The sequence below is a fragment of the Lissotriton helveticus genome, chromosome 5_1 (genome assembly GCF_964261635.1).
Source record: "Lissotriton helveticus chromosome 5_1, aLisHel1.1, whole genome shotgun sequence".
NCBI lineage: Eukaryota > Metazoa > Chordata > Amphibia > Caudata > Salamandridae > Lissotriton > Lissotriton helveticus.
The window spans coordinates 81,220,630-81,248,131 of record NC_136065.1 but is presented as its reverse complement, the minus strand read 5'-3'; the positions used below and the strand labels follow the sequence as shown (position 1 = coordinate 81,248,131).

The 27,502-nt window shown below is 49.3% G+C and overlaps 1 protein-coding gene across 1 annotated transcript in view; it reads left to right on the top strand.

Moving 5' to 3' along the window:
• LOC144754163 (E3 ubiquitin-protein ligase TRIM39-like) overlaps positions 1 to 27,204 on the top strand; it is a 67,259-nt gene extending 40,055 nt beyond the window's left edge. The window contains exons 5-6 of the mRNA XM_078641745.1: positions 2,796 to 2,848; positions 26,599 to 27,204. Of these exons, the coding sequence (XP_078497871.1) occupies positions 2,796 to 2,848; positions 26,599 to 27,110 (565 nt within the window). The 3' untranslated portion in view covers positions 27,111 to 27,204. The remainder of the gene's footprint in view (positions 1 to 2,795; positions 2,849 to 26,598) is intronic.
• Positions 27,205 to 27,502: the final 298 nt, after the last annotated feature.

Genomic DNA, 27,502 nt, shown 5'->3' with positions numbered 1-27,502 from the left:
ACAGTTGTGAAAACCCAGGGAGTGGCCCATAATCTCGCTCGATGATGTCAGCCTCTTCCAGCCTCATAGCTCCTCTTCCACTTTTGCCTGAAGATGAGTTGCTTAAACAAAAAATATATTCAGGCCTAAATACTTCAACATAGCTCTATAAAATTGACCCATTTAAGAGTTATCTAGCTCTCCAGCCAAGAGCCGGGAATTCTTGCACGGGAAAGCATAACAATGGGCTTGAAAATACAGCAGAGCCAGCCCCCCCTTGCTTTCGTCACCTCCAGATCTTGTTTCATGAGATCCTGCCTCCCCTGGATGCCCATTTAAAGCTGCTGACCCTCCCTTGTGATTTCTGCAAAAGCTTTTTGGGTAAAGGAAGTGGTTTAGTGTTAAACAAGACGATCACCTTATGAATAACCAGCATCTTAATGATGTTCACCCTCCCACAGATACCGAGGGGCAGATTTTCCCTCCATCTAGTAAGAATGGCATCCATATCATGGTGTTGCTTGAACATGAAAGATATTTGAAAAACAAGAGGCAAGAGGCGTTTGGCAAAACAGGTTCAGTTAGTTTGATTAAACATAGCGCCGGGAGAACAGTTACAAGCACATTGTCAAATTTCAATCGATTTGTAACAGTCTTATATAAAGTTCATTATTGGCAGAATTTTTTTTCTGGCGATCCTTTGATGATGAGGAATATAAATTGCTGCCTCTAGAGTCATTCATTATTATTAATGGATAATCCAGGTGAGCCTCGACCTTGCATGGGCACAATGCAGCCAGTGGGTAACGTGTCCAGATGTCCGGCATGGGGAGTGCCTGATCACTGCGTGTGCTGTGTTCTAATTTACTCTATGGTCCTAACTCATGTGGCATCTGACTTTATGGTGTTTTTGGAGTGCATGTACCCCCTCCGGTCATGCGTGCCACTCTCCCTTGACCATTGAAGTGTCCCTTCGCCTTTCTGTGGGATTGATCCAAGGTTTCCTGTCCATGCATTTGTCTGCCAGTTACGTGCCACCCCACCTGTGACCTGTCAATCAATAAACTCAGCCCTAGCTCTCAGTCCTTGCTTGACTACGTATTTGCGTGTCGGGTTGATGTGGAGTTCACAACTGGCAAATTCATTAATTAGGACACAATTTTGTTGGCACAAATGAATGTGTTGTTTCTCATATCAGCATTGATTTTTTTTCCATATTAACAATGGGATACCTTAGTTAGGTTTACAGCCAGTATTTCCTCCAAACTCTGGATTACCATGATCCTTAGATACCTAATCTGGTTTCTGGTTTGAAGCCCTCCTTTCTCTTTGGCCCAAGTCATAATCTCTGTCTTCCCCTTGTTGATTAGATACCCTGACAGACTCCCAAAATCTCCGGCATGCATCTGGAGCTGTGGAAAAGAGACCTCTGGGTTCAATGCATACAGAACTATGTCATCAGCATACAGTGCTATTCTGGTTGGTAACCCTGCAGCTTCAAAGGGAAGAATGGTCTTATCTTGCCGATTTCCTGGAAAAAGGGCTCAATATATAGATAGAACCAGAATTAGCGACAAAGGACACCCCTGCCTAGTTACCCTGCATATTTGAGACAAAACAGTAAGTTTGCCATAAACCAAAATCTTGCCTGCCGGCACCTTATATAAAATTTGAACAACTCCAGTAACATTGCTGCTGAAACCATAATTCTGCAATACCTCCCAAAGATAGATCCAAATACCGCTATCAAATGCTTTAGCAGCATCAGTTCTTGTGATTGTTAACAGGAGATTAAAGGCCTCGACCATATCATTTGCATTGATAATTCAATGGGTTAATTCGTACAGCTGTCTGTCAGGCACAAACCCCTTTTGATTGAAATAGATCAACGTTTGAAGGACATCTGACAACCTCTTATCCAAGATTCCTATGATCATTTTGTAATCACAGTTCTACAACAATATAGGTGTTTAGAAATCTGCCACCCTAGCATCTTTACCCGGCTTAATGATCATAACTACAGTTGCCTCATACCAGGAGGGTGGAATTTAACAGCTCTCCAGAGAGATCTCATTAAAACAAGACACCCAGAAAGGGACCAAAGAGTTTATCAATTTTTATAGTTTTCAGATGGGATCCCGTCTGGGCCCGCAGCTTTCCCTTTACTGAGCCTCCTAACCTGTTCTCTTATCTCTCCCTCTGTGATCCTTCCCCTAAGGCTTTAAATCTGCTGTTTCGTAAGATGTGGGAAATCTTTGTTTTGCAACTAATCTTTCATTTCTAAGGGGTCTGGGTTAAAATTTTCCTAATATATCTTACTAAGGCAACCCAACATCTTGGTTGTAGAGGATGTTGACACGGTTTACACTGGTAGGGGTTGGGTGTGGTAATGTTGTGTTGTGGGTACTGGTAGGAATGCACGTGGACCTCAGTTAAAAAGGTATTTATTAAGTATATACACAAGACTCCACCAGAAGCAGATGCAACCTGTCTCTGCCCACCTCTCACTGAGCTAACCGCCGCTCCTAGAAGTACCACGCCGAGGCACTCCATAGCATCACATGAAGCACGCTGGTCTCATTGAGCTATCTGCCTTAGAACACCCAGATCCTGTCATAAGATGTCAAAGGTACTTTTGGATATCGTTCGAGCTTTGACTGTTGTGTATGAACAGTAACTCACACTGAGCTCTAGTCCGCAGACGCTGCTCTTAATACTGAATCTTATTTCAAATACGGGTCTTATGTGATGTTCATCCTTTGTTCCTGTAGCTGTCATTGCTCTTTAATACAAAGATGATGTCTCTGTTATTACAGGTGTATTAATGTGAAGATTCAGAGCCCAGAGATGGCGGTGAAGAGTTATAAAGGTAAATATCATTGTGATGAGTAGCTCTGTATGTTACTGTTCATGAAAAGTGTGGTATGGTATGGTTTTGTGTGGTATGGTATGGAATGTTATGTTCGTATTGTATGGGACAGTGTGTATGTGATGGTATTGTATGGTTTGAAACGTTATGATTGGATGGGGTGGTGTGGTGTGCTATGGGTTGGCATCATGGTATAATATGGTATGATGGGATGGGATGGTGTGGGGTGGTATTAAATGGTCATTTGCTTTCAATGGGATGGCATGGATTGGTGTGGTGTGGAATGTTATGGTGGTATGGTATGGGGTAGGAAGGGATTAGATGTGATTGGATGATGTGTTATGGAGGTATGGTGTGGAACGTTATGATGGGATGGTGTGATGTGCTATGGGGTGGGATCATAATATAATATGGGATGACGTGGAATTGCACCTCAGAATTCTGACTTTACTGCATAACACATTCTGTGTTCCAGAGTTCGAGCTCCAACAGTGACCTAACACATGCTTCTGCAATGACCCAGCGCATGCACATACACATACCTAGCTCATGCACCTACACCGAGCTAGTGCATGCACTTACACTGACCCAGCGCGTGCACCTACACTGACCCAGCGCGTGCACCTACACTGACCTAGTGTATGCACCTACACTGACCCAGCACATGCACCTACACTGGCTCAGCGCATGCACCTACACTGACCTAGCACATGCACCTACACTGACCCAGCACATGCACCTACACTGGCTCAGCGCATGCACCTACACTGACCTAGCACATGCACCTACACTGACCCAGCGCATGCACCTACACTGGCTCAGCGCATGCACCTACACTGACCTAGCACATGCACCTACACTGACCCAGCACATGCACCTACACTGGCTCAGCGCATGCACCTACACTGACCCAGCGCATGCACCTACACTGACCCATCGCATGCACCTACACTGACCTAGCACATGCATCTACACTGACCTAGCACATGCATCTACACTGACCCAGTGCATGCACCTACACTGAGCTAGGGCATGCACCTACACTGACCTAGCACATGCATCTACAATGACCCAGCACATGCACCTACACTGAGCTAGGGAATGCACCTACACTGACCCAGCACATGCATCTACAATGACCAAGTGTATGCACCTACACTGGCCTAGCGCATGCACCTACACTGGCCTAGCGCATGCACCTACACTGGCCTAGCGCATGCACCTACACTGGCTTAGCACATGCACCTACACTGACCTAACGCATGCATCAACACTTACCTAGCACATGCATCTACACTGACCCAGCACATGTACCTACACTGACCCAGCGCATGCACCTACACTGACACAGCGCATGCACCTACACTGACCCAGCACATGTACCTACACTGACCCAGCGCATGCACCTACACTGACCCAGCACATGTACCTGCACTGACCCAGCGCATGCACCTACACTGACCCAGCACATGCACCTACACTGACCCAGCGCATGCACCTACACTGACCCAGCACATGTACCTGCACTGACCCAGCGCATGCACCCACACTGACCCAGCACATGTACCTACACTGACCTAGCACATGCACCTACACTGACCTAGGGCATGCACCTACACTGACCCAGCACATGCACCTACACTGACCTAGCACATGCCCCTACACTGACCCAGCGCATGCACCTACACTGACCCAGCACATGCATCTACAATGACCAAGTGTATGCACCTACACTGACCCAGCGCATGCACCTACACTTACCTAGGGCATGCACCAACACTGACCTAGTGGATGGACCTACACTAACCTAACGTATGCGCCTACACTGACCTAGCGCATGCATCCACACTGACCTAGCACATATACCTACGCTATTAATGCTTTCACCTACAATGCAGTGTAGTATGTGACTAGTACTCTATACCTTGGAGAAGATATGTTACTCTTCACCACCTAATACAGTGTACTGACTAGTATACCTTCTAATAGCTTTCCTACTCTGCACCATCCAATGCAGTTCATTGACTAGTACTGTATACCTTGGAGTATCTCTGTCACTCTGTGTCATCTAATGTAGTGTACTAACTAGTACTGTATACCTTCTAGTAGATCTCTTGCTCGGTATCATCTAATATAGAGTAATAACTAATACAGTAGGCCTTGGATTGACTTTGTTTTCTGTACAAGCTAATGCAGTGTACTGACTAGTAAAAGTACCTTCTAGTAGCTTTCTTACTCTTTTCCATCCAATGCAGTATACTGACTGCTGCTGCATACCTTCTAGTAGCTCTGCCTCAGATATAGAGTACTGATTAGTACAGCATACCTTGGAGTAGCTGTCTTACTGTGCCATCTAATGCAGTGTACTGACTAGTACAGTACACGTTCTAGTAGCTCTATCACTCTGTACCATCTAAAGCAGTGTACTGACTAGTACTGTATACCTTCTAATAACTCTTACTATGTACCATCTAACAGTGTACTGACTAGTACTGTATACCTTCCAGTAGCCCTGTCACTCTGTACCAACTAACACAGTGTACTGACTAGTACTGTATACCTTCTTATAACTCTTACTCTGTAACATCTAACACAGTGTACTGACTCGTACTGTATACCTTCCAGTAGCCCTGTCACTCTGTACCATGTAACGCAGTGTACTGACCAGCACTGTATACCTCCTAATAACTCTCTTACTCTGTACCATCTAAGGCAGTGTACTGACCAGTACTGTATACCTTCTAATAATTATTTTACTCTGTACTATCCAACGCAGTGTACTGACTAGTACTGTATACCTTCTAATAACTCCCTTACTCTGTACCATCTAACGCAGTGTACTGACTAGTACTGTATACCTTCTAATAACTCTTACTCTGTACCATCTAACAGAGTACTGACTAGTACTGTATACCTTCCAGTAACCATGTCACTCTGTACCAACTAACACAGTGTACTGACTAGTACTGTATACCTTCTTATAACTCTTACTCTGTAACAACTAACACAGTGTACTGACTCATACTGTATACCTTCCAGTAGCCCTGTCACTCTGTACCATGTAACGCAGTGTACTGACCAGTACTGTATACCTCCTAATAACTCTCTTACTCTGTACCATCTAAGGCAGTGTACTGACCAGTACTGCATACCTTCTAATAATTATTTTACTCTGTACTATATAACTCAGTGTCCTGACTAGTACTGTATACCTTCTAGTTGCTCACCTTCCCTGCACCATCCATTGTGGTGCACTGATTACTACTGTATACCTTTGAAGTAGCTTTGTCACTCTGTACCATCTAATCTAGTGTACTGACTAGTACAGATCACCTTCTAGTACCTCTGAGATGCACCCCCCCTTGCAGAACATTCGCCCCAAGATTTCTCATCCTTTTTTTACCTGAAGGAGAGCCGTCGAAGCCTGGTTTCTTTTTAAGAAGCAGCTTCACCACTTGTACGCCTATTGTTTCCTCCTAGTTCTTGCTTCTTCTGTACCTTTGCTGCTTTAAGACTCTTATTTTCCAGTAGCGCGGGAGCTTCCAGTAGCAAGCTTGGATCAAATTGTAGTAAGGATTCACTTATATTACTTGTGATGTCACTATTTACTCAACTGTGGTCCGCTTTGATCACTGTGTGAGTATCTGCTGCCTCGATATGGCCCGGCTCCTCTCCAAGCGTGTTAACTGATTCTGTTGTGTTAGTGGTTATTATTTTTAAATAGGGTAGACTTTACCAGACTGACCAGCATGTGATCCACTCCCAAATTGGACTTTTTGTTATGTGCTTTGCTAAGCCTTTTACGCTGTCTTCAAGTGGGTCTGACCATCGTGCCAGTACAGTCTGAGCTGCCACCACCCAGGGAACTACCAATCCCAGCCTGCTTGGCAGCTGCAACTGCGGCCTACGTCCCGTGACCATGCCAGGAGGCGCTTATAATCTGCTCAGGGCTCCCACGCCGCAGGAACCCCTCATCGAGCCAGTTCAGTCACCTCTACCACCACACAGGGGACTGCCAATCACAGCCTGCTTTGCAGCCAGAAGCGCCGCCAACGACCTGTGGCCGCACCAGGAGGCGCTTATGATCTGCTTGAGGATCCCGTGGCGTGCGGGTGTGCCAGGGCCAAGGGCGGTCCCGTCTGCGCCTGTCAGAGATCGGAGGAAACCGGGCTGAGCCAGGTCCCTAGGTTCCACGTTCCTGGCCGCTAAAACTAAGGTACTGTTTATGTAGTAATTTTTATACTCCTTCCCAGTTAGTAAGAACATATAATTGCTAATTATCCAATCATGGGAAAAAGAAAAAAAAACTGTTGGAGGAGTGGGGGCAACAATGCAACGACTATTGACACTTTTTTAACAAGGGCGGCCAGTGTTCTCTCCAAGGAGATAGCTCTTACTGAAGGAAAGCTATCGCTGGAGATAGGTAAATCAACCACTATACAACCACTATTGACAGCTGTGGAGCAGAAGCAGCCAATCCCGGACCAATGTCAGCTCCCGGGGCAAATATAATCATAATAGATCCTACGCTAGAGACGGCTATAAGATTGGTGGAGGATCCTTTGCCCAGCATCCCTACTAAGAGGAAGAAAATAGGCTGTAAAAGACCCATTCGTAACCCTCTGCCCAAAAGTCTCGCAACACCAACTGAGTCTGATCTAAAACATATCACTGACCTACTTTTACCTAAACTGAAATCCATAGTTGAAAATTTCTTAAGGCCTATACGGGAAAAGTTGGAGGGGTTGGTTGCAGTAATCAATGCCGCTCTCCCATTAATAGCCTCTCAACTCACTGTAGTGGAGTCAGTGGGGGTGGTCACTCTGGCCCTGTTGGGAACACCAAACGACAGATGCCGAGCAGTTATTGGCGCCCCTCCTGTTTTTCCTCATCCCTTAGTGGGACTATCAACCACGCTATTCTGAGTATCTAAATTGATGGAGTAAATATAATAGCTGTCATGTGGTGAGTACCTTCACGGGTTTTCCACTTCATGCGCTGTCAGGGGTTTAAAGATTGCAGTGTAAATGTAAATGTACATGTATGTGTCTTGTAAAGCGCACTGCTGCCCTGAGGCGTCGTGGCGCTGTAGACCGCTGGGGAACCCGTCCTGGCTATCCCTGTGAGATGGTCCCTACTGGGTATCTCCAAGGTGAAACCAGGCATCCCCGGCGAATGTGGGGGACCGTTGTAGAGATGAGGCAAGCTAATACCCAGAGTTGCCGAGTGTGATCCCTGGTTAGAGTAGGCACCGAGGCGAGAATTATCGAGTCCGCTGACCCTGGTCCACGACCCTGCCGCGTCGGGAATTGAACCCTGGTCCCGGGCCGTTCTCTGCTTCCGGGTCTGATGCCTCTAACCAGTGAGCCACACCACTCCACTGGTTACCCCACGTACTCACACAATGGTTACTTGAACGCGCAAAGTCACACACAAGTCTTTGCCACAGCAAGGCTATTAGTGGGAGATTTTTTTTTCTGGGCCACTGGCGTGTTGGACGGTCAGCTACAGGTGCGGACCTCTGAAGGAGCAACCTGCAACGGTCTTGTGCAAGCCTCTTCCGTGCCTTTCGGAAATTACCCGAGCACAAGCCTTACCTGCAACCAGTGGTGTAATGAAAGTTGAGGGGGCCCCCATGCAAGGTATATGGTGGGGCACCGTTCTGAATATAATCTGGAGCTCTCAGGCCTGAGTACTATGCTGAGGGAGCCCCCTGGAGCCCGGGGTCCTCCTGCACCGTGGGGGCTGCGGGGGCCTGCGTTACACCACTGCCTACAACCGCCTGCCTCCTGGGTTCTTGAGTATAATACCCAGCTCTATTTGCTTCCAGTGTCACTAACTTCTCTTTGCCCGTGTCCTCGCTGGTTCACAAGCCGAACTCCTTGACTTAGCCTGAATATCCCAGCTGCAAAGGGGCAGATGCAGAATGGAGTGTGCCTGAGCGTGGCAAATGTCCCACGCAGGGCCACGCTACCGCCACTATGGCCCACAACGGAGTCTTGCTGGCGGAGCCCCGCTGCTGAAAACTCACTGCCAAGGGACCATTAGGGCCCCACAGGCAACTTCCTCTTCGGAGGGGAGCCGTGGGGATGCCAGCGCAGGCTGGTACAAGCTCTGAGCTCTAGCAATTCTCCAAGGCCGCAGTAAGGGCTGGAGCCTCGCAGTGCCTCACAGGAGCTGAGCCTCTCCGATCCACTCCAAGAATTTTGGTGCATTCTCGCATCACTCATGTCACTTCCGTGTCCCTAGGGATCGAATCGCTAGTAACACTCCAGATAGCTCTGTCACTCATTACCGTCTAATACAGTGCATTGACTAGCATTGCATACCTTCTAGTAGCTCCCCTACTGTGCGCCATACCTTTGGAGTAGCTCTTTTACTCTGTGCCATATAACGCAGTGTACTGAGTAGTACAGTACACTTCTTGTATCTCTGTCACTCTTTGCCATCTAATGCAGAGTACTGACTAGTACAGTATACCTTCTTGTAGCTCTCTTACTCTGTACCATCCAATGCAGTGTACTGACTTGTACTGTATACCTTGGAGTAACTCTGTAACTCTGTGCCATCCAATGCAGTGTACTGACTTGTACTGTATACCTTGGAGTAGCTCTGTAACTCTGTGCCATCTAATGCAGTGTAGTAACTAGTACTATATGACTTCTAGTAGGCTTGTCTCGCTGTACCATCTAATGCAGTGTAATGACTAGCACTGTATATGTTGAAGTAGCTTTGTCACACTGTACTGAGTAGAACTGTATACCTTGGAGTAGCTGTGTCACTATGTGTCATCTAATGAAGTGTACTGGCTCTTGCATTTACCTTGGAGTAGCTCTGTTACTCTGTCCCATCTTAAGCAGTGTACAGAGTAGTACTGTATACCTTGAAGTACTTCTCTCAATCTGTGCCATCAAATACAATGTCCTGACTAGTACTGTACACTATCTAGTATCTTTCTTGCTCTCTACCATCTAATATAGAGTAATAATTTGTATAGTATGCCTTGTAGTGACTCTGTTACTCTGTAGATCTATTGCAATATACTTACCTCTGCAGTTTACCTTGGAGTAGCTCTGTTATTGTGTACCATCTAATACAGTGTACTGACTAGTACAATATGCCTTGGAGTAGCTATGTCACTCTGTACTATCTAATGCTGTGCACTGGCTGGTACAGTATACACTGGAGTAGCCTTCTCTCTTTGTACCATATAATGCAGTGTACTGAGCAGTAATGTATACCTTGGAGTAGCTTTGTCACTCTGTGCTGTCTAATCATTCAGGGATTTGTAAAACACACTACTCACCCGTTAGGGTGTCAAGGGGCTGGGTATGAGCAGCTCCGTTAGGGTCATTCGAAGAGCCAGGTCTTGAGGTCCTTCCTGAATTGGTGTTGTGTCGGGCTCCGGCGGAGGTGAAGGGGGAGTTCGTTTCAGGTCTTGGCTGCGAGGTAGGAGAAGGATCTTCCACCTGGTCTGGTCCTGTAGAAGCGTGGGATGGCGGCAGGGGCGAGATTGGCTCAACGGAGGTTTCTCTTGGGGGCGTGGAAGGAGAAACGGTTGTTGAGGTATTGTGGTCCGATGTTGTAGAGGGCCTTGTACATGTGCGTGAGCAGCTTGAAAGTTATCCTTATTGTGACGGGGAACCAGTGTCGATCATGGAGGGGTTGGGTGATGTGGTTGTGCCTTGGGATGTCAAGGATTAGCCTGGCTGCGGCGTTCTGGATGGTCTGGAGCTTGCGTTGCCATAGTCTAGTCTGCAGGTGATGAGAGCATGTGCGACCGTTTTTCTGGGTTCTGAGGGGATCCGTTTGAATGTTTTGCAGAGTATGCGGAGGGTGTTGGCACAGGCTGAGGAGGCGGCGTTGTTATGGCGAATCATTGTGAGCGATGAATCCAGTATGATGCCGAGGTTACGTGCATGGTCTGTGGGGTGGGTGGGTTTCCAATGGCAGGGGGCCACCAGGTGTCAGCCAATTTCATGGGGTGGAGCAGAGAAGAGGATGAGAACTTCTGATTACTCTGAGTTGAGTTTCAAGCAGCTGTTCTTCATCCAGGTTGCGACGGCTTTCATCCCATCTTGGAAGGGTTGGCTGCCCAACTCATCCAGGGAAAGTGAGCACCCCCACCCACAGGCAGCGACATGTGTCCGACATGTAAAGCAAAGCCAACCGGTGCCCCCGTCCAGAGCCAGGGGGCACTGCCCCGACCCGTCCCCGTCAATGCAGCACCCCCCACCAGGACAATGACTGCCCCCACCCGAAGCCAGGAAGAGACCCCCTTCCCAGCAAGTACAGCTGCCAATGAGAAGCGATGAAAGGCAACACCCTCCTCCAGCCCTGGCAACTACACCCCCCCCTTCAGAACCAGTGACCGATAACAACCCGCCCCTCCCAGAGAACTCACGGGGGCACCCAGAAGCACTGACAGGAACAAGCCCTCCGCATTCCTACACACAGGACTACTGCCCCCTCCCCCACAAGCAAGTACTGCTAATAGCGCCCCTGAAAAGTAGCACCCTCCCTCCCCCCCCGGCAACTACTAAGCCCACGCGATACCAGGTAAGGAGACCCCCCACACACACACACACGCCCCAGAAAGTACCTCTGCCAATTGTTCCACTGTATTTGTATTTGTACTGTAATTGTTCAATTGTAACACCGCACAGCCTGGCAACTACTGCCCCCACCTGATGACAGGTCCCCCCACCCCTCCCAGACAACTACTGCCCCCACCCAGAACCAGAGAACTGTGACAACCTCCCCAACCAAGATTCGGTGAAGTGTGACAGCCCCCCCTCCCCAACCGCCCCCGAGAACGAGCGAACTGTAACAGCCAGCAGCCGCCAGCGCACAGATGCAGCGCAAGGAGATCCGTGCCTGCACACCGCCCAGACATGTGGACTGTAGGCAACTGGTGCCCACAACCAGGCACTGAACGTGCCAACGCTGCGACCCACCCCCTGCACCAACAGGATGCTAGCACCAAGACTACACACATTATCCCTGTCTACCAGGGGCGGACAGACAAACCGTTGGATCCCCCACAGAGAGCAATGAACAGGGCGTCCTCCTCAGTACTTGCAATGAGGATACCAGACAACCCGAAGATGACCCAGGTAGGCAGGTTTCTAATCTTTCTTAAATTCCTTTCGAGTGCAGTCAGTCCTTCGGCGTGTGATGCTCAGACGAAGCTCAGGAGGAGCCAATTCCAACATGGCTGCCCGGAGCTTCAGCTCCGTGAAAACCCCGCGCACAACATCCTAACGCGGCCCTCCAAGCCCCACTAAATTATCTGTAAGGGACAATCTGCAGCGTCTGCCACGGGGGGCGCCGATAATACTTCCAGCGGCTGCTCTGCTGTGATATCGGCAATATCCACCCCTGGCGATAACACCTCAAGATGGCGCCTGAGGTGAAATGGAGGTAGAAGTGGCGGGGCCGTGGTGAAATGGACCCCCGTTATGCAGTAACAATGCAGGGGCCCCGACATCAGGAGCGGGCACCCTGCTGCCCTTTCATCTTCCCCGGCGGGCGCCCGCAGCTGTTTCAGCCCGTGATCGCCGGATCTGCAGCCTCCATCCGCCAGTGTGGCCCGACCACAGTGTGTAGATGGGGGCCTGTGGCCACAGAGGACGGGCGGGACAGGTTAAACGTCTGGGAGAGGATTTTAATTACACCGCTCACCCCCTACCATGATGAAGCCGCTACCGCCCCCCTGGGAGAGCCAAGATAGCATGAAAGCTGGGAGGAGACCTGGGGATTTGTTTTAACACCCCTCCAGCTAATGACATGGGTGGACTGTGGTGCCTAATACAGGAGCGTGGGAGCATTTAGACCAGGGATCATGTGTGTGCAGCAGTGGTGAAAGGAGGTGCAAATACTGAAGATGCTCCTCCTTTTGACTGTCTGGCTCCTTTTCCCCTCTTGTTCTGCCTCCGTTGGGTCGGCTCCCTGGTTTTCTTTGGACTTGGCCTCATAACTTTTGGACTGGAACTCGTGTACTCCCCGACATTTTGGGATCCTCTCCTGTTGTCGCTCTTGTCCTGGGTGCATCTTGCCATGTTGAGATGGTTCCCATCGATGCCCACGACCCGGGTCCACATTTTGTGGAATCTTGTCCTTTCCTTTGGTCCCTTGGATTCCATCCTGCTGACCTTCAGACATTTCACTTACGCTGGACTGCCTTATTTCTTTCTCTCCCTCAGGTCCCTCTCTCTCCTCTCACCAATCTCAGCCTCCAACTCTTTCTCCCCCACATACTGCACTCTATCCCTTTTTATTTTAATTTTATTGCATTTTTTTTTGTTTTATTTCTCTTTTCACTCGCTGGTAAGATGGAATCCTGAGCAAATCTACTATTTGTATATATGTGCATATAGAGATAACTCTAACCGCTAGTATATGTAGTAGACCTTAGTACTCACTACCATTCCTATGTGATTCTTAGAGTTTATCCATTTGTATCTCTTCCCTGTGTGACGTTACAACTTGTACATTTGCAATTTTTTTTCCTGTTTGTATCTTTTATGTAACTCATTTAATTCGCAAGTCCTTATGTATCGCAACTGGTTCTTTTGTAAAGCGCTCTGACACCTTTGGGAATGTACGCGCTATAGAAAATCGTATTAAATAAATGAATAAACAAATAAAATGATAGGATCGCCCCTAACCTGGCCACTCCAAACCTGCCTACATCCTGTCCTCGCCAGCTGCCCACAGCGTCCATACTGTAAAGCAGGTGATCGTGTCTGTAGGGGCTGTACAAAAAGCGGACAGGGCGACAACTGAAAACACTCCTTTACATTGGTAAGCCAGCGTTTACCCTAAACGCTGACGCTACCCAATGAAAAGGAGGGGCGGGGCTTACAGAATCCCTTTTCTTACAATATCTCTCACAGGCTGTGGCAGCAGCTTCGCTGCTCCGCCCACGCCTCTGCGAGACCTAAAAAGGGACAACCTATGTTCAACGAAGATAACAACCATCTTGATCTGATCAATAATCTGACACTTCCCTTCATTTCATAGTCCAATCATCCACAGCAACAAGATGCAAATACTCAACCTACCTCTCCTCCCACAGATTCATACAGAGCCTGATCTCTCAGCCATAAAGTTTGCCCCCGCCAAACCCCACCTGGAACTCTAAACTTGTGCGCTGCGGTCCCAACTCATGGTCCATGAAGTACCCAGAAAATTCAACTACTAATGCTCAAAAGAACCTAAAGCACAGTACCTGAAAACAGTATCCAGAAACACTTATAGTAGACAACTACAACACCGCCACTAATGGCAACACGAAAACTAACTTAATCTTTTACACAAATCACCCAACTTAGTGGAAAAACACCTTCCTTCTTCACTTTCAAGTCACCAATCTCTCCACAACAGACATCCCTACCTTTAAAGGGGAACTCACAATCTCTGTCTTCAGAACAGGAAACATTCTCGTACAGACCACCGACCCCCACCTCACCATTTTTTATCGGTACTTCCCAACATTACTCCTCTCTAACCCACCAATACCATGAAACCCAATATCCCCCCGCACCCTGACAAAAAAAACCAGAAACCATCCAATCTCCCGCCCCGGACAACCCACGCTACAACTTATGGACATCCACCATCACTAATTACAATCGCACTATTCCCATCATCACACTCTGCCGCCAAACAACCTCTACAATGGCCTCAACGGCTACCACCAGGTACAGCACACGCTCTGTTATTAAACACCACAAGGTTGAACCGGACTTAGCCAGATGGGACTTTAATGACTTTAACGACTACCTGAAGGAGGTTCGTCATGGAATTCCATGACCGAACCTTTTTCGGGTACCCCTGTCTCGTCCTCGGGAGACCCGACCCTACCCTCGCAAACCATCCCCAACTCCACGACTGTCCCCACTGATTGGAGCTAGCCAGATCGGACTCTAACGACTTTTGTTCCATGACTGAACCTACTACAGGCACCCCCCCTCGACCACTGGTGAATCGACTCTACCCTCGCGTACTATCCCCAACTTCACTGCTGTCCCTACTCCGCCTGCCCTAACCATCGCCATACCCAACATCACCGTTAATACCTCAGACACTGACCTCCCGCTAGCCACTGCTCACTCCCCCTCCCCGACCCTCCGCCACATGCCCTAACCGCCCCCACTGCTAATCACACCGCCAATCCCCCAGACTTACACCATACCACTGCTCACTCCCCTCCCTCGGACGCAAGACCCACAACACCTCCTCCTAACCTCCTGACGGGAAGCATCAACGAACTGACCCCTTGTGTCCCAACTATCTCCACTCCTAACCCCAAGAATGCCACCCAATCCCACAACCCAGTACCCTCTTCCTCCACAGACCCTGATCATACACTGCCCCTGACAAAGATGTCATGCCCTCTCAGCGCACTCTCCCAGGTACTGACCTAAAGGGAGCAGAAAATAGACTCCCTAGCGGCAGATATCCTTCAGCCTCCCCAACCGAGTTAATCCTCCTTGCTCACACACTGCGGGTAACTACACACCTTCCCCCCAGACTGCCTCCTCCATGGCCTCACTTGGCACCCCATGGCCCACCAATCCTTTGAGGAATCAGGCTCATCGTCCCAGCCGAACACTCTGACCCATTTCAGAATGCGAAGCTGATGTTATCAATGACTCTTAACTCGAAATTAGCCAGAACTCGGCCGCATTGACAATCCCAGTTTTAGTGAGCACTAATAGAATACCTAGACCTGTCCTATCGATCAGACTCCCTGCTCAATACACTTCCATTCACACAGCACACACCACCTCTGAGGCGCTCCGGCCTCTATTGTGCATGCTCCTCAATTGTAGATCAGCAGTACAACATGCCACAGACGTTGCTGAAGCCATACTCGCAGAAGATTTAGACATTGCATTCCTCACAGAATCCTGGCTCAGTGACCACTCTACTTCCATCCTAGACCTTCTCCCCCCCCCCTCCCCCAGGCTACAACAGCATTAGACACGACAGACCGATCAAAACTGGTGGCGGCCTTGCACACCATCATCCATAAAGAAGGAATACAGTTTACCAGATTAAAACCACAGAATACCTGACTCTTGAGCATCTAGTGTTGAATTTACAGCCAAAGGCTCCACACCCATTACATTTCACACCATCTATCACCCTCCGGGAGATTGTACCCTCTTAACGGGAGAACTAACCGACCTAATAACTCGTTTCTCCCTCACTGACACGGAAGACGTGTTCCCGGGGGACTTCAATATCCACTGGAACAACCCAGAAGACACCACAACCCAGAACCTCTCCAACCTGCTTGAAATTACCAACCTCAAACAACTCTGCAATGAACCAACGCAAATCAAAGGAGCAACTCTGGATACTATCATTACCAAAAATTAGCTGGTCTCCTTGAGATCGATTTCTCCCATTGACTGGTCCGACCCCTCCTCATACTGTTTAATATTGACACGCATGTCAGAAACCAACCAACACGACCTGACAAACCTAAGCACTGGACCAGGAACATCAAAGGAGTCCCCATAACTGAACTAGAATCCAGGGTTCACGACCATCTACAACCTCAGCCTTCCACTATGACGACCAATGAACTCACAGCCCACTTTAATTCCACAATGACAGAGGTGTTAGACCATGTAACTCCACTCAAACTCAAACATTTGAGATCTACTATTGGAACCGGAGGTCTCTGGTTGGCACAGGTATGCACTTGTGACAAACAGGGACCCTCTCTTCCAGTCAGGGCAAGGGAACTACTCCTTCGAATAACCCCTGCTCACCCTCTAGGTGCGTGGTGCGAGCAGACAAGACTAATCCTCAGGGCGATAGTTAGTTAAGCATTTATGACCACGCACAGTAAACCCACTGACCCACCACAAAGGGACACCAGTCGTAAGGTTGTATCAAAAATACGTATACTTTATATAAAAGGTATATTCAAATGCAGGATTAACACAAGACCATATAACGTTTAGCGATTTGAGGCCACCAGATTTAAATAGGCAAATAGTCTTTAAATGTTCGTTGGTCAGCAAGGTACAATGACAGGGAAAACAGAACGTTGCGGACCCTGGATCCGATGTGAACTAGAGACGGTGTTCAAGTGTACCTTGCTGTGGAAGTCCGAGGCGTTTCAGGCGCGGCTAGTGGTGAGGGCTTTACCCGGGACGAGGCCAACGGTTCTCCAGAGGATCTCTCTGGCTCGGGCCCCCTCGAGGTGCGAGGCGGGTGAGCAGGACTGTGGAGGGTTGTGGCGATCCGGGGTCGATGCCACTCACAGGGCGAGGCGCAGTTCAGGACTGCGGGGCGTACTACTTCTTAGCACGCCAGGTCGTACTCGTGGATCTGTGAGGGGCATCGCGTTCTCAGGCAGACGGGTGCAGCACCAGGTTTCCAGTACCACTGTACGGGGAGGCCTTTCTTGAGGTGCGGCACGAGCCTTGGTATGCAGGAGGGCAAAGCGAGACAGTCGGGTACGTTACGACGTACGGACCGTCCGAGGCTATGGAATGCGCTCCGTGCAGATTCCGGCTGGAGAAGATGAGAGGCGCACAACACGCTCCGTTAGCAGGCGAGGTGACAGGAGAGCGGGTGGCCGGGCACTGAAGCGAAGAGCGACTCAGGGATGAGCGGGGCTCTCTGCGGCGGGGTGACCAGGCTACGAGCTGTCACGACCTTGGGAGGGGCGAAGGTACCCGAGTCACAACTCTGGCGAGGGAATAAGAACTAAGGCCCAAAAGCAGACGGGCACAAGCAGAATAGAACCCAATGGTCCTGGGGTTCCGTTCAGGGGGCAAGCTCGCAATCAAGCCCTTGGAGATCGTTTCAGGCACAAGTCTACAAAGTCCTCTCTGGTCCTTTCCTCTCCGTTCTCAGCAAGGCTCCACTTACAGGATACAGACTGGTTTCCGTCCTTCAGCTTCTCTTGGTCCTTCTAGTCAGGCAGAGGTTCTTCGTGGTCAAAACTGGATCTGATTTGTAAGGAGCGGAGCTCCTATATTTATACTGCATTTCTTTTGTCTTTGCAGGCCAGGGGGCCTGAGCCTAGTTCAACCCGGTTTTGGAGCACTCTGTTGACAGGAAGCTGCCGCCTTCTTTCAGGGCGCAGGGCAGAGACATCAGACGCTCCGCAGGAAGTGGAGCCAGCATTGTGGTGGTGGATCACAACCCTATTCAGTCAAGGACTACTCCGCCCACCCATCCTGGAGTAAGCACCCTATTCACCACCTGGTAACCCCGAATGTCCCCGGGAATCTCCCAGCCCTGTCACTCACACAAACCCAGACAGCAGATACACATCCTGGCAGAGGCGGGCTGAAACAGTTAGGCGAGCAAAGGCTAACTTTCTAAAAGTAGCATTTGCAAACCCAGGATATTAAAATAAACTTTACTAAAGGAAGTATTTTATTATTCTGAGTTCAGGCATACTAAACTAGACGTGCTACCGTGTTGCCTGAGCATGCCGGGATTATAGCGTGTAATAATTCCGCCAGCTCATCTTGGCCTAAGAGAACAGGTTGCCCTTCAATAGTGAAGAACGAAAAGGGCGGCAATTCACTACTAGGACATGCCACACTCTAGGCTTGTCCTACCTTACGCTTACAATGCACCCTGCCCATAGGCCTACCATATGGGTGACTGATATGAAGGTTAGGGAAGATTCAGGGACTGGCTAGTGTGGGCACTTGCGCAGTCAGCGTGACAGTCCGAGACCGTACGCGGGGTCTGCAATGGCGGACCGGAGACACATCTTACGAGGCCGCTTCTGTGGGTGGCGCAACCAGCGCTACAGGCCCACTAGCAGCATTTGTATCTACAAGCCCCGGTACTCCTCGTGCACGTTACTGGGGACTGACAGTAAACCAAATAAGCCAATCTTGGAAATCAATTACGTATACACTTTACGTTGGGTGCACTTGCGCTGCGGCACGGATTGGCTGTGGCGTAGTGCCATGAGCATCGAATACCAGCAAAACATCTGAGGCACATCAGCAAAAAGTGGAAGGGAGACTCACGCCAAGGTGCCAGGTTTAATCTACCAAATCTAAATCTTGGTTCAATATGCATCTTAATAACAAAAGAAGACAACTCCGACAATCAGAACGGACTTGGAGACTTAACCCTTTAACTCCACCTAGCACAACTTCGTTCAACCTGGCCGGCCTATTAAAAAAACAAATTTTTAGAGAAAAGGCCTCTTTCTTCCGCACAAAACTAGACCAGGCAAAGAATAGACGTAGTGCCTCTTCAACGTTGTCAAAAGTCAAACAAACCGCACCCCCCCACTAGAAATAAACGCCAACAAAGATCGATGCGTAGAAATCGCCTGCTTCTTCACTGATAAAATCACAAAAATTGAGCAATCCTTCACCGTAACCGCAAATCCTCCCTCCCTTGCAACCTGCCCCCCGTTAACCATCCCGGACCACACAGATCGAAATCCTACCTCGGACAATCAGACCCGCCTCCAACTGAAAAATGACGCTAATTGGTCGAGCTTCGAAACCATGTCGGAAACTGAAGTCTTCAATATATTGCAATCTTAAACCCTTCTTCTCACACTATGGACCCTCTCCCATCCACAATAGTAAAAAACTCAACCACATCATTGCCCCTGTCTGGACAAAAATCATCAACCCCTCTCTCACATCAGGTTGTGTCTCAGACTCCCTTCAACTAGGACTAATCACACCTTAACTCAAGAAACCAGGGGCCGACCCCAACAAGCTCAACAACCTCAGACCTATCTCCAACCTCCCTTTCCTAGCTAAAACTTTGGAGAAGTGCTTTCTCCAGCAACTTAACAAACATATTGACAACTTCAACCTCCTCGACACCTTTCAGTCAGGTTTCAGGAAATTGTAGCACCGAAACAGCAATGCTCAATGTTGCAGATGATATCCACAGAGCCTTAGACGATGGTTCTGTCTGCCTCCTCATCCTTATTGACTTATCAGTGGCATTTGACACAGTAAACCATTGAGCTTTACTTGAGACTCTGAGTACTAGAATGGTTCACTTCCTTCCTTCAGCACCGTTCGCAACAGATTAAAATCAACTCCTGTCTCTTGGTACCAACACAAGTCAAACTTGGAGTCCCGCAAGGATCGATCCTATAACCATCTCTCTTCATGGAACCCCTTGCAATTATATTACCACCTACATGCTGATGACACACAAATATACTACAAAATCAATTCGCCCAGTGACGTCCGACACCTCAACGTCACGCTTACCAAGATCCCAACCTGGTTTAACGCAAACCACTAAAAACTGAACCCGGATAAAAGTGAATTAATACTGTTCTCTCCGAAAAGTAACTTCCAACCAACTCAAGTCTGGCTCAAGGAACTGGATGCTCTAAACTGCTCCCTCGTCCTATCCGACTCAGTAAAGTCACTAGGCATTACCCTGGACAAGAACTTGTCAATGAAGGACCACCTAAAGAACTCTGCAAAAGCTCTACTCCCTAAAACACCTCAAGAAAATGAAACCTTTCAGTCCTCAAGATGACCTCAAGACAATTGTACAATCCCTAGTCCTTTCTAAACTGGACTACAGGAACACCATTCTAACAAGTACTCCAAAAGCTCACCTAGCCCCACTAAGGTCAGTCCTTAACATGGCGGCCTGACACATAACTGGCGGAAAAAGATTTGAACACATCTCACCAAACCCTCAACGCACTCACTGGCTTCCCATGGAAGGTAGATGTATTTACAAACTGGCCTGCATTACACACAAGGCCCTCCACGCCCAATCCCTCAATTACCTGAACAGCAAACTGGTAAAAGCAGGAAAATCTCTGAGATGCACCAACTCACTGCTTCTCATCCCCCGAAATTGAAAAGGAAAGCGACCCAATGCCGATCCTTCTCTGGTAATGTTACCAGTGTATGGAACACACTCCCTACGGACCTCAGATGCAACCCCTCCTTCCCTAGTTCAAAAAGGACCTGAAACTCCTGCTCCTCAACCAATACTTTTCTGACCAAGCCAACCAACCTAGGCATCAATAGACTAATGGACTCCCCTCTCACGCTGTCTTTCAATGATGGGGGGTTATCTGGCTGTTCCAACCACCTGCGTTTTTCACTCCTTCACTGTATACTTAAGTGTTATGTCTTTGCTTATATATTTATACATCCTCATGTCTTGTGATGTAGTGCAATTTTTCTTTTCCTTTGTGTTTGTAAAGCGCTCTGATACCCACGTGTCTAGCTAGCGCTATATAAAACTTTAGAATAAATGAAATAAATAAATACTCACCCTTAGGGTCTCAATGGGCTGGGGGTGGGTATGAGCAGCTCCCTTAGGGTCTTTCGAAGAGCCAGGTCTTGAGGTCCTTCCTGAATTGGTGTTGTGTCCGGCGGAGGTGAAGGGGGAATTTGTTCCAGGTCTTGGCTGCGAGGTAGGAGAAGGATCATCCTCCTGCTCTGGTCCTGTAGAAGCGAGAGATGGCGGCCAGGGCGAGATTGGCTCAACTGAGACTTGTCTTGGGGACGTGGAACGAGAAATGGTTGTTGAGATATTGTGGCCCGATGCTGTAGAAGGTCCTGTACACGTGCATAAGCAGCTTGAAAGGGAACCAGTGTCGATCATGATGGTGTTGGGTGATGTGGTTGTGCCTGGGGATGTCAAGGATTAGCCTGGCCGCGGTGTTCTGGATGGTCTCGAGCATGCGTTGCCATAGTCTAGTCTGCTGGTAATGAGGGCTTGTGCGACCATTTTTCTGGATTCGGAGGGGATCCGTTTGAATGTTATGCAGAGGGTGTTGAAACAGGCTGAGGAGACGGCGTAGATCTGGCGAATCATTGTGAGCGATGAATCCAGTATAATGTTGAGGTTACGTGCATGGTCTGTGGGGTGGGTGGGTTTCCAATGGCAGGGGGCCACCAGGTGTTGTCCCAATTTCAGGGGGTGGAGCAGAGGATGAGAACTTCTGATTTCTCTCAGTTGAGTTTCAGGCAGCTGTTCTTCTTCCAGGTTGCGACGGCTTTCATCCCATCTTGGAAGTGTTGCCTGGTGATGTTGGGTTCTTTGGTGAGGTAGAGGATGAGCTGGGTTTCATCGGCCTAGGAGCCCGTGTTGAGCCTGTGGTTTCTGACAATGGTAGTGAGGGGGGACCATGTAGATGTTGAAGAAGAAGGTGGGAGGCTACGGATGTCATCAGTGGCGGTGAGGAGGGTGGTCTCTGTGCTGTGGTTGCTGAGGAAACCCGATTGGGAAGTGTCTCGGGCATTGTTGGGTTCAATGAAGCATGCTAGCTGGGTGTTGACTGCCTGTTCAATGACTTTCGCTGCAAATGAAAACAGCAAGATGGGCCTGACATTCTTGAGGTCTGTCAGATCTGTGGAGGGTTTCTTGAGGAGGGGGTTGACTTCAGCAGCGCGCTTCTATTCATCGGGGAATGTGGCAGCCTCGAGGGAGCAGTTGACCGTTGGCGTAGCTCTGGTGCGATGGCTGTGGTGGCCATGTGGAAGCTGTGGGGCGGACATGAGTCTAAGGGTGCCCCTATGTGGGTACTCTTCATGATCTTTAAGGTGTCTTCTGACGTGAGCAGGGTCCAGGTGAGTGTGGTCTGTTCGGTGGCGTTGCTGAGGGTGGGAGTTGAGGTGGTGCAGAGGTCTTGTTCGTCGAAGTTATCGTAGAGTGTCTTGATCTTGAGGTGAGAGAAGGAGCTGAGTCTGTTGCAGAGATCTTGGAAGGATGGGACTTCTGTGGTTTCGCTGCCTGGTTTGGCAAATTCTTGTATGATGGAGAAGAGTTGTTTGGAGTTGTGGAGGTTGGTGAGGATTCTGTCTTGGAGGAAACTTTTCTTTGTGGCTTTGATGAGTTGGTGGTGTGCTGTGGTGGCTGCTTTGTAGGCTGTGCATGTTTCCGGAGTTTTGCTGTTTCTCCAAGTCATTTCAAGTCATTGGCAGGAGCGCTTGGATTCTTGGAGTGCCGTGGTAAACCAGCTTGCTTTCTTGTTGCGTCATCCTGAAGCCTTCCGGAGGGGGGGTGAGTGTGTTGACGCAGTTGGTGATCCATCGGTGGATGTTGCTTTCCACAGTGTTGACGTCTGGCGTGGTTAGGAGTAAAGTGCTAGTGAGAGCAGATATGAGGTGTTCTTAGGTGACTTTGTTCCTGCATATGTGTGGGATGTGGCACGCGTGCATGTTTGTAGTGGGTTTTCTAAAGGAGAAATGTATGCAGTGGTGGTCAGTCCAGAGTAGTTCCGTGGTGCGGCTGAAGGAGACGCTGTTTCCTCCTGCAAAGACAGGGTCGAGTGTGTCCTGCTGTGTAAGTGGAGACCGAGACAAGTTGCTTCAGTCCTATGTTGGTGAGATTCTGTAGGAGGGCGGTGGTGTTGGGGTCGTCGTGGTTGTCCAGGTGGAAGTTTAGATCTCCGAGTAGCATGTAGTCCATGGAGGCAGGGGCGTGGGGTGCAATGCGGTCAGCGATGATGTTGATGAACGGAGTGCAGGGGCCAGGCGGTCTGTAGACGAGGGTTCCACGGAGCGTCATTTTGGGTTTGGTCTGGATCTGGAAATGGAGATGTTCCATGGTGGGCGAGGCGTCGTCCGGGTCGCTGGTTGTTATGCGGAGGGAGTTTTTGTGGGTGATGGTGATGCCTCCTCCTGGGCGGGTGGCGGTCTTTTCTCAGGATCTTGTATCCGTCGGGGATCGCGGTTGCGATGTCGGGTGTGGAGCTGGCGTTGATACAGGTCTCTGTATTGAAGATGACATCGGGCGTGTGAGTGTTGACGAGGTCCCAAATTTCAATGTCATGTCTGTGCAGTGAGAGCACATTGAGGAGGATGCAGTTCAGTGGTTTGTGTGCGCCGGCATCCGGTGGGCAGGGGGCTGATGCTGGGGCCCGGAGCTGTGTGAAAGTGCGGTGGCACTGTCGGCAAGAGATCAGGCCCTGGGTGTTACTTGGCGTCGAGAGCTTGCCATTGTTGCTGCGTCCGAGGTTTAGAGCATGGAGGTGCTGGGGTCATACCGGCGGAGGGTCGGGGACCAGGGGCCTTGACGCTGGTCGCAAACGGGAGAAGATGGACTTGCCTTTGGTGTGCCAGTGGGACCCTCGCTGTGCGCGGTGGCAGCGGCTGCTATTAAGTGGGGGGAGGGTGGTCAGCTGGTAGCGACACGCTGGGGAGGAGGGTCCTTCAGGCAGCAGCAGCAGGGAGCACAGGAAAAGGAACTAAACCGAAGCAAAGAGAGAGAAAAGCAAAAACAGAAAGAGCAAAAGATAAAGGGCAAAACAGATAGAGCACAAAGAGGGAAACAGGCACAGAGAACAGAGCGGAATAGCAGAAGAGCAGAGTGCTCTTCCACTAGACCACCAGGGATGTGGTGTAGGTGGAGTCTGTGGGTGAATGTCGGCCTCGAACACCTGCTTTGCACGGAGCTCGGGCTCAAGGGCAGTCCCTCAATGGTGGAGCTGCACGAGGGAGAGCAGTGATACTGACCAGGAAGGTCCGTGGCCTTGTTCTGTCACTCTGTACCATCTAATGCCATGTACGGACTAGTACTGTACACCTATTGGCTCTCTCACTCTCACCATTTAATGCAATCTACTGACTGCACTTATACCTTCTTGTAGCTCTTCTACTCTTCACCATCCAATGCAGTGTACTGAGTAGTACTGTATACCATGGTATAGCTCTGTTACTCTGTGGCATTTAACGCAGTGCATGTGTAATGTATACCTTCTAGTACCTCTGTCACTCTGTACCATCTTGTACTGACATGTACATTAGACTTCAGTAGCTCTGTCACTCTGTGCCATCTTATGCAGTGTACTGACTAGTACTGTATACCTTGGAGTAGCTCTTCGACTCTGTGCCATCTAGTACTGATTATTACAGTACACCTTTGAGTAGATCTGTGGCTCTGTACCATCTGATGCATTGTACTGACTAGTACAGTATGCCATGGAGTGGCTCTGTTTGTTACATTAAATACAATGTACTGACTAGTACAGTACACCTTCTGGTAGGTCTTTTGCTCTGTACTATCTAATGCAGTGTACGGACTAGTACTGTATACCTTTCAGTAGCTTTGTCACTCTGTGCCATCTAGTCTAGTGTACCGACTAGTACAGTGCCCTATCTGATGCAGGGTTCGGTGTAGTATAGTGTACGGAGTGTCTGTGTCTAGTGTGGTGCAGTATAGTGTGTAGTAGAATGCCCTATGTAGTGCAGTGTGCTGTTTGGTGTAGTGTGTGCTCTAGATGAATGCGTGCTTTAGTGTAGTGAGCAGTCTAGTGCTGTACGTTTTAGTGTAGTGAGCAGTCTAGTGCCATGCATTTTAGTGTAGTGCGCAGTACATTGCCGTTCGCTTTAGTGTAGTGAGCAGTTTAGTGCTGTGTGCTTTAGTGTAGTGAGCAGTCTAGTGCCATGCGTTTTAGTGTAGTGAGCAGTCTAGTGCTATGCGTTTTTGTGTAGTGGGCAGTCTAGTGCCTCATGCTTTAGTGTAGTGATCAGTCTAGTTCCGCACACTTTAGTGTCGTGCTGTGTGTTTTAGTGTAGTGAGCGGCCTAGTGCTGTGTGTTTTAGTGTAGTGAGCAGTCGTGTGTCTTGTGCTTTAGTGTAGTGAGCAGTCTACTGCTGTGAGCTTTAGTGTACTGCGCAGTCTAGTGCTGCGCGCTTTAGTGTAGTGAGCAGTCTAGTGCTGTGCGCTTTAGTGTAGTGAGCAGTCTAGTGCCATGCGTTTTAGTGTAGTGTGCAGTACATTGCCGTTCGCTTTAGTGTAGTGAGCAGTTTAGTGCTGTGTGCTTTAGTGTAGTGAGCAGTCTAGTGCCATGCGTTTTAGTGTAGTGAGCAGTCTAGTGCTATGCGTTCTAGTGTAGTGAGCAGTCTAGTGCCTCATGCTTTAGTGTAGTGATCAGTCTAGTTCCGCGCACTTTAGTGTCGTGCTCTGTGTTTTAGTGTAGTGAGCGGCCTAGTGCTGTGTGTTTTAGTGTAGTGAGCAGTCGTGTGTCTTGTGCTTTAGTGTAGTGAGCCGTCTACTGGTATGAGCTTTAGTGTACTGACCAGTCTAGTGCTGTGCGCTTTAGTGTAGTGAGCAGTCTAGTGCTGTGGGTTCTAGTGTAGTGAGCAGTCTAGTGCTGTGCGTTCTAGTGTAGTGAGCAGTCTAGTGCTGTGCATTTTAGTGTAGTGAGCAGTCTAATGCTGCTCGCTTTAGTGTAGTGCTGTACGCTTTAGTGTAGTGAGCAGTCTAGTGCTGTGTGTTTTAGTGCAGTGAGCAGTCTAGTGCTATGCTTTTCAGTGTAGTGCGCAGTCTAGTGCTGTGTGTTTTAGTGCAGTGAGCAGTCTAGTGCTATGCTTTTCAGTGTAGTGAGCAGTCTAGTGCTGTGTGTTTTAGTGTAGTGAGCAGTCTAGTGCTGTATGCTCTCTAGCTCCGCACGCATTAGTGTAGTGAGCAGTTTAGTATGGCGCGCTTTAGTGTAGTGAGTAGTCTAGTGCGGCGCGCTTTAGTGTAGTGAGCAGTCTAGTGCTGCGCGCTGTAGTGTAGTCAGCGGTCTAGTGCTGCGCGCTTTAGTGTAGTGATCAGTCTAGTGCTGTGCGCTTTAGTGTAATGAGCAGTCTAGTGCTGTGCGCTTTAGTGTAGTGATCAGTCCTGTGCCGCGCTCTCTAGCGCCGTGTGCTCCTTGCAGATGTGGTGTAAATTAATCTTATGTAAAACAGAAGCAGTAATTACAGCCTTTCTTTGTGTCTTTAAATCTCTAATTGTGAATCTCTTCTCTGCAGTGATGGTGACTCTGGATCCTGACACGGCTCAACCTCGGCTCCTCCTGTCTGAGGGGCGGAGACGAGTGAGAGGGACGAGCACAGCACAGCCCCTGCCGGACACCCCCAAGAGATTCACCCACTGGCCCTGTGTGTTGGGGAGCGAGGGGTTCACCTCCGGCAGACATTACTGGGAGGTGCAGCCGCTGCAGGAGGGGGTAGGGTGGTGCGTGGGGGTCGCAGCAGAGTCTGTGGACAGGAAGGGAGACTTCACATGGTCACCTGAGGGGGGAGTCTGGGCTGTGCTGGAGTCGAAGGGTCAGTACAAGGCTCTCACCTCCCCTGAGACCCCTCTGTCCCCTCGTGAGAAGCCCCTGAAGCTGGGGGTGTATCTGGACTACGAGGGGGGGCGGCTGTCCCTGTACAATGCTGACTCCATGGAGCTTCTCTACTCCTTCCCGCAGGCCCCCTTCACACAGAGGCTCTTCCCGATCTTCTGTCTCGGGGACGGAGCGGAGCTGAGGCTGGTGTGAGAGCTGCAGGGAGCTTCAGCCCCTCATCCTTCCATCGCACCACCCCTGCAGTGATAATGTGACCAGAAGCACAAGCAGAGACGCTTTTAAATAATAAAACTCTCCCTTTGGGGATAAATCCCTGGGGAGAGGGGGGGAGGGGGGCAGTGACTGGAAAAGGTTTCTTTCATGTACATTTATTAATGTATAGATGTCAGCCCACCCGATGTGCAGAGCCCCCCTCAACTGTCATCCACAGTTTAAACCCCAAAATTCCAAAGAATCTTCAAACACCAACATTCCAAAGAATCTTCTTCACAACGACCCTCCCACCTGTTACCACATATCTCTTTTTAAAACAAGGGCAGGAAATGTTTGCTGTTTGAATCATGCACCAGACATCATGTAACATA